General features: G+C 42.2%; 1 protein-coding gene across 1 annotated transcript in view; it reads right to left on the minus strand.

The window, feature by feature from the left end:
- Positions 1-5,179: 5,179 nt before the first annotated feature.
- The window catches only part of LOC147899056 (ubiquitin-associated (UBA)/TS-N domain-containing protein), a 66,103-nt gene continuing 59,243 nt past the window's right edge, over positions 5,180-12,039 (minus strand). The window contains exons 10-13 of the mRNA XM_087378132.1: positions 6,682-6,765; positions 6,470-6,547; positions 5,945-6,064; positions 5,180-5,835 (exon numbers count right to left, since the gene is read on the minus strand). Of these exons, the coding sequence (XP_087234258.1) occupies positions 5,662-5,835; positions 5,945-6,064; positions 6,470-6,547; positions 6,682-6,765 (456 nt within the window). The 3' untranslated portion in view covers positions 5,180-5,661. The remainder of the gene's footprint in view (positions 5,836-5,944; positions 6,065-6,469; positions 6,548-6,681; positions 6,766-12,039) is intronic.

The raw sequence follows: 12,039 nt of genomic DNA on the forward strand, positions 1-12,039 counted from the left end.
ACTTGCATTGTTTTATCTTTCGCACTCTCATTATAATTCATATTGGAATGCTCACCCCTTATTTGATTACTACTTCTCCAATTATGTACTTCTCTACAATCTATTGAAAATAAACTCACTACACAAAAACATATGCAATTCACTATTGCTTCCATGAACTCCTACGCATTATTTACGAACATAAGTCGACAACATAAACATGTTTGCCAGTAAAAAATGCATCAATAACCCTCACCCTCTCGCTACTCCCTCCCTCTCCTTCTCACCCGCACCACAAGTGGCGAGAGGAGGAGGAGGGAAAGGGAGAGGAGGGGAGGGGAGGGGAGGGGAGGGAGATAAAGATTGCATGGATGGCATGCATAAGTGGCATGCATGGAATTGGAGCAATAGTGGAATGAGTTCAAAAATGTATGACATATAACAAATTGGAGGCTCCCCATAGAACTCAAGGGATGAGTGTGATTCCATAAATCAAAAAGGTTCCTTCCACCCCTTTGCCTTCTATGTCTAGTGTGCAACAAGATCCAACTATCCAATGTTATTGCAAGTATGGATATTCTTTTTTATAAGGGAAGGTACTAGCCTATTTTTCCCAACCTATTTTTGCCAACCATGGATGATTCACAAAGGACAATATATGCATACAACACCATTGCATGCAGGAAACTCTTGTGCACAACCATAGGACCAATCTAAAAATTACAAACCCTATTGAGGCTCATGAATTTCACAGTGTAACAAACCAACTCCATCACCCACATGCATTCAAATTCAAAAGAAATCGATTGAAACAAATTTGAGAGCTTTGAGAGATCATGGGTGTAGTTAGTGGATAGCCCATTGTAAATCTAACCATCCCAATCTCTACCATGCACCCAAAAGAGACCCAATAGTCACACAACCCTCCAAGATATTCAACACATCTCAAAAGAGACCTTATAAACAACAGTTCTCCAAGATAACTGAACACACACGAGGGATGATGCATGCTAAGGAAAACACCCAACAATAGAGATAAAGTATTGTAGGTGGGAGGTTGTGTTGAGTGAGGAGAGATCATCTCAAATGGGGTTGGATGGCCTATAGATGGAGGTAATTGCTCCCTTTCCATTGGTCTAGTGCATGTCAAGTCATATACCCACTAGGATCTAGGGTGCATGGTGACTAGTTGATGTAACTGGTAGACAAGGTAGGAGTCTGTAAAATGACATGTGCTCCCTTGAGTGAGGTAAGAGGGAAAGGGAGGGAGAGGAGGGAGAGGGTAGATCAGGATAGCATATGCAAGAGCTCCAAGCTATGCATCATAAGATATTTAGGGGTGACACTAGCAATGAAGTGGCACTATATTTTGGGCCATGTGTTTTAAAGGATGTCCTAGTTCTAGGATCATCCATCATGAACCAACTCCCACGGCTAGTTATGTGTTTGGGGGTCCCTAAGAAAACCATTACATGTGGAGGCACAATTTTTACGACACTTTCATCGATACTAGCCCCTTTGCCCTATATATCTTGATGGTGCATGGTTCTAGCCTAAGCATCATCTAAGCATTATACCAAGATTGACTAGGGTTAAGCATTGCTTTCATGTTTGTTGATTGTATCCTTGCACCTATAACTTCTTAATGTCATTGTATTTCTAGTCATTTATGGCCACCTTCATCTTATTTCCTCTTGAAACAATAACTGTGGGTGTCTACATAAGCCTTGTTCTTGGTCCTACTTGCATTTGTGATGCAAATGACACATGCTGACTAGTTTCTAGTTATGGCATGAACTTTTCATATTTCATAACTCTATAAGAGCTACTTATCTTATGTACCCCTTTTTTCCCCTAATGTTTTATGGATTCATTGGTGATTGTTGGTTTTCAATTAACAAGGATTATAGGCCCCCTTTTATCTTCATTGTGGCCTTCATGTGGAAGATTGTTATACTTTCTCAAATGTAGTGATAACATCATAGAAAAATAAAATCATGTCATTGGCATGATAAAGCTTCAACTTATGTGGGCAATCAATGTGAGATTCCATGTTCTATCACTTACAACTTATCAAAAAGATGAAATCTGTGACCAAAGGGCACTCGCATGAAGAACATACACTAACAGACTAGAAAAGAAAGCAGAAAAGGACCACCAAGAGATAATGCCTACATAAAATTCCAAGACTCTCCCAATACATAAAATACCAAAACTCTACAAATACAAAAAATATGTAATGAAGGCATATGAACAAACAAGTAGCTTTGAAATAAGGAAAATGAATATTTTGCACCTCGACATATCAAAAACCAACCAAATCTAATGAGCTGGTAGCCTAGATTAAGAATAGGAAGGTTAAACCCAATTGCAAAAAACTAAAAAATTTGCAAGCAAGACTTTCTTTTGCAACCCAACCAAAGGCCAAAATTGTCAAAGTCACATACGTCTTAAAATCTACAAACATCACACTATTGTAGAATGCTATCTAGAACTAACAAGATACTTGGCACAAGAACAATTTTGAGGTGAGAAAAGCAATAGCTGTAATTGTTTTGTATCCACTTAAGATGTACAAACCACCTAAGCACAAGCTAAATTCAAGATATTGTGGGATTAGTGCTACTGTCGACTCATAATTGCATCTCTAAGATTATGGCTAATGGATGCTAACACCATCTTTGATGCTAAAACCACTAGTCCTCTAGTGGACCCTAGATACTATAAGTTAAGGGACTACAGAGGTGAGATGCCATCTCTCCTCTATTGGGATATCATTGGAGTTTTGGTGCACATTGATAACAAACAAAGCACATGTTGTTTCTTAAACTTGCATCTGTGGTAAGGTATGCACATCTCTGCATGAGGTCATTGATTGGACCAATATCTCTAAGAAGACCTAATGCTACCTGACATAACCTTTTTTACCAAGGAGCTAATTGGCAAGGCATTCAAGACAAGGAAAATGAGGGGGGCATCAACCTAGTGACCACTTGATCATTTTAGCAACAGCCTACAATACACATTTGTAGTAGAGGGCATATAAATCCAAGCCTTTTCCAAATTTTCCTTGATGAATATATCCTAGAGCCTACATCTACTCAAACTACTAGGCCTCTCTTTCTTTAGTTATTCTTGATCTTTGAATGAGTCTTTACCGGTCTCGAAAGTTTGCCATAATAAAAAGTAACATTTGATAGATTCACCAAGATTTGAAACTTTTATGCAAAAAATTTTAAAGTTTCGCAGTTTCGCCTGGATTTACATTTTTTCCCTCAAAATGCAAAAGAAAACAAATAAAAGTATACTACACCCTGAGGTGGGAGGCACGACCCTTGATGCCACAAGGCGCCCTCTTGCAAATGGGACAACAACTAGGCAGCCACCAACAATTCGACTTAGGTCTTTCAAAAAAGGGGGAGCAGATCTCCCAACTTGGGATAACCATTGCAACATAGGACAAGAGCAAGTAGCATGCACCCTAGCATAGGGATTATGCTAAGTGTCATGATGCCCCCAGAGTGTTAAGTCCTCCATGTCTTTTTTGGATGTAACAACCTATACCTCAACATCGAGACTACTATAGATTGATGACGTATTCTTTGCACCATCATGCTACGTCATTACGAGGCAACCCCATATAGCTTATATCTCCATACCCTTTCAAACAAACCAACCTACTCATTAACCTTATTAGATTGCTCACACCACCAACCAATGTCTTTCCCTAGTGAAAGAATGGGGTTCACACCATAATTCATCATAATGGAAGAGAAGCCACTCATTCTCCCAACTTTTGGCTTACAATTTCCACGACTTGATGCCTTTGCCACCAAGGACCCAAGCTCCCATCTCACAACAAGTGAGTACTTATAATTTGCCTCAATCCATGCACCAATGAGAGGTCATGGTCATACAACTAGCCAACTAAACAATGATCACAAGAAAATTAATACTTTTCAAGCAAATTGTGTTCTACCTAAAAACATCAAAGACAAGATACCCATTCCATCACTTAAGATATCATGTTGTCACATTGTGGGTCTTATGTCCACAAGGATGATAAGGATCAAATCGCAGCAACCCCATCCCCTAGTGACAAAATGCCTTGTACCCTCTCAAATTGACCATGAGTTTGCTTTGGACATGAATCCCATCAACAATGTTTTCGAAAGTGATTGCATAGACAATGTCTTTGGGGGATTTGGGCGTCTCTAGGGAAGTTTAGTGTTGATATGAACATTGTGACTTTTAGCTTTGAATACAAGGGCAAGAGAATGGCATTGCATGTCTCCACAAGACCAAAAATGTGCCTAATTATAGCAAGAAAAAGTATAAGAAAGAAAGTGCATTGTCAATATTGTAGTTGGTTGAACCACAAACAGGAAGTGTTTCACATATTGATATGCAAGAACTACTTTCAAAATTTGTGGATATGCCCCATAAGCTAGCTTTGGAGAGAGATGTTAACCATGTCCTAGTCTTGGGCTTCTCAAGAAGACAATCAACAAGGCTCCTTATATCTCTAAGGTGGAACGGGAGGAAGTAACAAGTGAAGGACTTGCTTGAGAGGCATGCAATTCCTCATATCACTTCTCCTTTTGCCTCACCAATGCTTCTATTTGAACAAAAAGATGAGGCATTGGCTAAAAAGAACTAAATACGGATCCTCTGGCATTTTCCTTGAATTATGTTTGATGCCTTGTTGGATGAGCTCAAGGGTGTTGCACAAAACCACCTTCAACATAGAAAGGGCACGTACGGGTTTGTAGTGATACCATTTTGATTGCTAATACACTAGCCACTTTTCAAGCACTGATGAACACAACATTGCAGCCAATTCTACTCAAATACACGTTGGCTCCTTTTCATGACATCCTCATTTACAATAGGAGCACATCGAGCATGTCATGCTGTAAATCTTGAGCATGTCAAACGAGTGAGACCTTGCATCAACTTGGTACCAAAGCCATCCAATGCACTTTATGGAAAAATAGGTTCAATACCTCGCACATTGTGGGAGGAATGGGATTAATATGGACCCTTCAAAAGCTGAAAAATGTTTCGATATGAAGACAATGATAACTACTTTGGCGATAGCGATGCAATTTTTATCAGCTGAGAGGATTTAAGGGCCTTGTCTTGTTTTACAAACAATTCATATGCCATGTTGCAGGAAGGACATCTGTTCCATATCGCCTGAAGAAAAATGACTAAGCACCTATAGCTTTGACTTCAAAATTTTCCTTTGACCCAAGCCCCGAAGTTTATATGCCCAGACTTCTCACCATTACAGACCCCTGTGGCAACTTGCAATAACCAGTGCCTTGCACATATCGTTTTCAGTGCCTTGCACATATCCTTTTCAGGTACATATAAATATAAATTCATCATTACATTTAGTACTTGTGCCTTGATGCTCTGTATCGGATAGATGTAGGAAAAATAATGATATATAGATCCTCATTGGTAATATTGCATTCAGACATTGGAAAATATATTATTGCTTCTCAGAGGTGGGCATCAACTTTCACCCAGTAGAACCCCGCCCAGTCTGCACATATCATGCTTGTAATGTGGTCCTTTACTAATGTCAAACTTTAGCCAAAGACACCAATTAGATGACCCTCATAGATCTCTTGGGCTAAACAGAAGTTCCCATTTGCAAATTGATCAGAACTATCAAAGAACACCAAAAAAAGGGTTGACAATAGCTGAATTGAGCTCAGCCCCTGCAGTGTTGAGAATGGCAATGTCTACTTTATCTCGTGGAAGCAATAAAAAATCTCCACCCTCCTTTTCAAAACCACAAATTTCAAGAAACTGAATTCCTCCTTTCAAAGCTCCTACTCTTTCCTGCATCAACAAGAGCCACATGATGTAAAATATAATCAGACTCAGCCCGTCCTTTTAATCATTTTCTTCCACAATAACGCTGTTTTTTATTGTGAAGATTCTATTATACCTGAAAGGTTGGGTTGCTCAGACGTATTTTCCTGTACTTCTCTTCATCTGGAGAGCGTGCTACGTTTCCAACATAAGCCAGCAATGTTTGAAAAGCCTTCTTCACAGCTGCTTCATTATCCTATACTCACCAACACATTAAGGATAAACAATGTTTCTTTGTATGTCATGTTTATGATGGTAGAGAATACAGCATGGATGCTAAGAAACAAAGCACAAAAATAACTTATGCCTGCATTCAGAGACTATACCATGCTATTAGGCAAAGAAACTGAGAAAGGTGTGGTCCCTCATATCCATGCCTACTTTCATCCCTTAGGTACTCATATTTATTCCTACAATGCTTTATATATGTTTCATTAACAGTATTATGCTTTATATATGTTTCATCCCTTAGGTACTCGTATTTATTTCTACAACGCTTTATATATTTTTCATTAACAGTATTATGCCTTGCACTGAAAGGTCATGATTTGTGAAACTTTTTAAGCATGCCGCATGGATGAAGATTGAGGATGATGCTGACCTTGTGACTCTGCTTCAGACTGCGTAAGCATTCTCGCATTAACTCAGCTTTGCTTGCAGGCCTCACAGGAAGAAAACTCTTTGAGGTAAAACATGCAGATCAAGTAGACCCATTAATGTACTTTGATCATAATATTAATTGATGAAAAAAAAAACCAATACAACAAATTAATCTACAATGCAGAAATTTTACAAATATATGGTGGGATCTACCTTCTTCACCTCCGGAACTGGGGGAGGAGCTTGAACCTTTGTGGGATCTTCAGGAGGTAGCCCTAACTTTCGCCTCCTTTCTGCCTGCATGCCAATTTTTCAGAGAGAAAACACCCAGACCTCTAAATTCCTGGAAGGAATAACAGTTGGAGGAGACACAAATTTCTAATACTCCCACAGAATACAAACTGTATCAGGTTCCTAATGCCCTTTTAGTATTTTGCCTGTTAAGCGCAGTCCTGCCTTCACCACTGAAATCTAAGTTTGGGGGCTTTTGAAGCATTGTTGAAAATTAGCACCGAAAAATCTGTTATAAAAGAACTGAACACCTAGCATGGGTTACATCAGGATTTCTTATTGGCTCATGATAATTTTAGCATTAATCTATTCACACTATCCTAATATCACCCTGAAATATGTTGCCAACAGCACTATCCTAAGGTTTAGGGTGGCACCTGGCCTGCGCACAACATAAAAGTCATCAGCACAAAAACAACAATATAGAAAAGAAGAAGTGATATGTAATGCAGATGTGAAGCTATCCAACATGTAATACAACAAGTCTTGCATATACTGAGAGACAAAACACATTTTTCTTATCCTCAACTATCTTATGGCATAGAAATGGGAGAGTCTTTTCACCCACTGGCCTATCACAATTGAGAGTGGGAAATACATGTAGCATTTTGAGTTGCAATTGTCTCCACTGTATCCGAGCTCTTCCTTCAAGATGATCATCTTGCTTTAGACTGCAACAAGATGTTGGTGCAATGTTGTGGTGCTTTGTAGCAATAGATCTTGTAGTGGCTCCTCTAGAATTTCATTGGTCTGATTTAGTAATTGGATTTCTTAAAATTATTGCCTTCTAACCTTGTTGAAGACTCTTGAACTATTGAGCTGCTTTGCATTGTGCTAGCTGCATCAACACCTAGGCTTGCGCATTGATTCCTACATGGCATTCACAAGTTTCTCCTTTGGTGCTGTACATTCTTACTGTAGTTCCTGAACTTGGTGTTTACAATCTTTGAGACTTGTCTGCAACTTGATACTTGTTCGTTGTGCTGCATCTATTTCATAATCTTTCTGCATCAATCTTTCTTGTAATGGCAATATTCGTATTCAGTTCATCACAAAAGGCTTGCAATTAGTAGAGTGAATGCTCTACCTATTCCTTGCTAAGGCATCTAAAAGCTGCAATTGTTTTTGTTGTTGGGGTCACTGTGATTTGTATTGTATCTTTCCTACTTTCATTTCCATCCTAATGATGGGGTGCTCCAGCTTGAAGGATTATGAAGCCATGGTGGAGACGACGAGAGCATAGAAGTTTAAGAGATGCAATAAGGACAATGAGGTTGCAAGAGAGCTCCAATAAGATGAGAATGTGGGTTGCAATACCGATTGAATCCCAATATCATGCTACATGAGGAAACAGCTTGTCTAATCTGGGCACCATCATCTAGAATGGTGCATGTAATGCCTCAAGTGAATGAAGTGGCGATCCTATGCATGATGACATTGAGTAAGGGCCTAAATTGGAGTGCCTGGCTTGTGTGGCAGCCCCCGATGTTGAGCGTGCCTAAACGGAGGGATATGGTGAATGCATCTCTAGCAATACCAACATCCTATATGGTTCTCGAATGAACTTGTCTCAAAACCACAGTAGGCCCTTACGCGATTTAAACTTAGGATGATCCAGACATGACATAAGTCTTATAAATCTGAAAATATGGCTACTTCTTTCAAATTCTATACGTACTTTGGTGCGAAATTTTATTTTGCTGCTATTTGGGATGGTTTGCGGATTTTAGTGACACTATGCATGCCAACGTGTTTTGTAAGTCTAGCTCCGCTATGGGGTCCAAAGGGAGGTGTGGTGTTGCGAAAGCTTCCAAAATTACTGGAGCTTGAGATATGTAATAAAGTCTTGTGGAGAGTAGGCGTTCATCACCCCCCAAATCATGACTCCTAGGATCTGCATCTGCTGAAGTCTCCTAATCGTAAGGGATAGTGGGTTTGTGCAAAGGCCTTCCAAAAATCTACAAAGCAAGCATCCTTGATGATGGCCCATAGAGTGAAGATGTGGTCAAGGCTCAAGAGTAGAGTGCTACCTTCGGAACCCAAGCTTGCCCCAAAGCCCACTGTCCCCGTGCCTCTGTATAGGAGCTGATCTCTCTCACTAGTACTGACCCGTAAATCTTGGCTAATGTGTGACCAATCATTTAAGTGTGGTACTTCAGTGTCCATGGAGTCCTTTGCTTTGTGTATCAGCACGATGGTGGTGGTACTCCGTGGCATACAGCATGATCCAGCATATGTGCCTTATTGGGGCCAAGACCTCCTGTCCATGTGCAAAATCCTCAGTCCACAACCCCTCGTGATCCTGGTCTCTCCAGTTGTGGAGCCAATGCAATGCAGCTCACACATTCTATGCAGTGAACAGGATCGATGTAGTGGACCTGGCCAGGGAGGACATATCAGGTGGGGCATGGATCAAGACTGTGAGAAGTGCAGCAGAAACTGAACACGAGAGAGAGAGAGAGAGAGAGAGAGAGAGAGAGAGAGAGAGAGGCACACATAAACTGAAGTGAAAGTAGAGAAAGAGACCAAGAGAGACTGCAAGGGATATCAGGCAAAACCCCCTGAACTGCTAGGGAAAACCTCTTCTCATAGATGCACAAGTGATGCTCAACTGAGATACACAAACGAGGGAGGGGGGCCTATATATAGGCACTCCACCCCCCATCCCCAGTCGACTGGTCAAACAGGCCAACCAGTGGGCTGACCCACCTGCTGCATATGGGGGCTGCCACGCAGCCCTATAAGGGCCGGCAGAGCAGCTCCATGGGCCCGAGCCCCTCTTGCCCAAATATGGCCTGCCACGCAGCCATATAGGGGTTGACCCCCTGCCTCAACCAGGCCGACCAGAAGCCTAGGTACAGGTCGGCCCACCTCGGCTCATATATAGCCTGCTAAGAGTGGGGCTGCAACACCAAAGGGTGGCCAGACAGGTCCCCCCACACTAACCTGACCAAGGCACCTCAAGAGGGGCTGCCACGCGGCAGCAAGCAGGCGACAAAGGGCCCTAGCCCAGTGCTGCAGCAGACCCGTACCCTCCTGGGAGCACCTTGTAGACAGCATGCCATCATGGCAGCCTGCCCATTGGGCCACGAGCCCTGTTGTGCTCTGGCCCACAGGGATATGGACCCCCACTGGTATAGCCACATGCTGAATCCTACACTGACCTAACCTAGCTATGGTACATTAGGAGATGCCGACCTTGACAAGGATATGGACCCCCACTGGCATAGGCACATGCCCAATCCTACACTAGACTAGCCTCACAGGGGGTCCTCACTCATGACCTAATCTAACTATGGTACATAAGGAGATGCTAACCTCCAACGGAGACGTCATAGAGCAATCTCGCATATGTGAGCTAGACGCCTGGGTCCATAATGGCGATAGGTGGCTTCCCCTCAAAGAGAAGCCCCCATGCAATAGTGGAGTCCCCACCTCAAAAAGAGCGGATCACCTACTCTATGTGAGAGGAAAGCCCACCTCTTATGGCATGTAAGACGACGTGATATCCGTTGTGCCTCAAGCATCATCAAGTGCCCCAAGGCTGCTCCCGTATGAAGTGAGATCTCATCTCTTGGCACTCAGTATCAAACCATGGGTTCTAGGGCATCTTCCCAACTGGGGGCCATGCTGTGGACTGAGTTGTAGGGAATGGTATGTGACAGCATCAAGAACCGCTGATACAAGGGTGTTTGAGGCATGGGCGAGGTCTGCATCATCTCCAAGGGAGGCCAGTAGCTCCCAAGACAGGTGGCTCACATAGATCACATCAAGGGCATGATGTGCTACATATAATGAATAAGAGGTGGACCTATACATTCCCCTCCACTTTATCCCTTTTAGCCTTTAGCCCTCTAGGCCAAACACCCCTAGCCATATAAATCCCAACCCCTAGGAACTTGGCCCAATCATTATAGACAACCCCGCCCAAGATAATTTGTGCTCAAAATTGCAAGTGATGGTTAGACACAAAGGCCTTTGACCGTAAAAGGACGTACTCCATCATACATGCCACCTGAGTCAAAACGAAAAGTGATCCTATGTGCCCTGCTGTCCACTCTTTCCCTATATTCTGAGCATTGACTGCTTTTTCATATATCCCACACAGCATCTTCAATTAGCTGTCTTTGCAGGGCATCTTTTGCTATGCGGTCCAACCAAAATGTGAGGACTTGGAACATCCCACACAGCATCTTCAATTAGCTGTCTTTGCAAGGCATCTTTTGCTATGCAGTCCAACCAAAATGTGAGGACTTGCAAGTGATGGTTAGACACAAAGGCCTTTTACTGTAAAAGGACGTACTCCATCATACATGCCACCTGGGTCAAAACGAAAAGTGATCCTATGTGCCTTGCTGTCCACTCTTTCCCTATATTCTGAGCATTGACTGCTTTTTCATCTTCAATTAGCTGTCTTTGCAGGGTATCTTTTGTTATGCGGTCCAACCAAAATGTGAGGACTTGGAACTCTTCGTCATTATAGCTGTTGTATTTGGGCTCCAGAAATTCAGCAAGCCTCTATGCTTATCAAGGATCGAGGACGGGTAGTCTGTATTTTGGAACTCATCTTGTTTGTGCCAATGCAAATCACTACTGTATGTTCAATCATTGAGCGTGAGTGGAAACATAAAAGTGGATACCATGAGATTTTTAAAAATCATCCCATGTGTAGGGCCTGCATGATGAGTTCTTAGCGGCCCTAGCAAAATGGCTGACCCTACTTCTAATGGCAAAAAGATAGTTTTCTGTATAGTGTCTGAAATACTGATACCATGCTCAGCCAAGGCTTGCATTGACCTCCTGTTAGAATTATTATCATATTCTAGGCAGTGGCCAATGTAATGTAATAAGTGGGTTAGGGGCACTTTTCCCTCATTGAGGTTTTTCCCCCTAACCACAGTCTAATCCCTAACTACGGTTAATGGATAAGATAGGGTTTTGTCACTTAGACAAAACCCCTCACTTCTCTTTTGTACTCACTTCATTTCAGTCCACCATTCAGCAGACTTACGTTCAGCTCACTCTCTTGCTCACTCTTGCTCACTTTGTTCTCAAATTTGGTATCAAAGGAGGTTCTTACTGCTCTTGCTCCTGTCGCACACTCGCCTCCAGCTTCCGTCCTCTAGCTCCAACCCATCCCGTATAGGCTCGTACGACTGTACGGATTTCGTACCAACTGCCTACTCCGTACCATCGCACTTCAGCACCGCCATCAATCTATTGCATCCGTACAATTCCATACTGCACCATCGCCACCGTACTGCACGCCATCAATCCGTA

The sequence above is a fragment of the Dipteris shenzhenensis genome, chromosome 8, assembly GCF_047967505.1.
Source record: "Dipteris shenzhenensis isolate YYH24624 ecotype China chromosome 8, Dip_SZ_1.0, whole genome shotgun sequence".
Classification (NCBI taxonomy): domain Eukaryota; kingdom Viridiplantae; phylum Streptophyta; class Polypodiopsida; order Gleicheniales; family Dipteridaceae; genus Dipteris; species Dipteris shenzhenensis.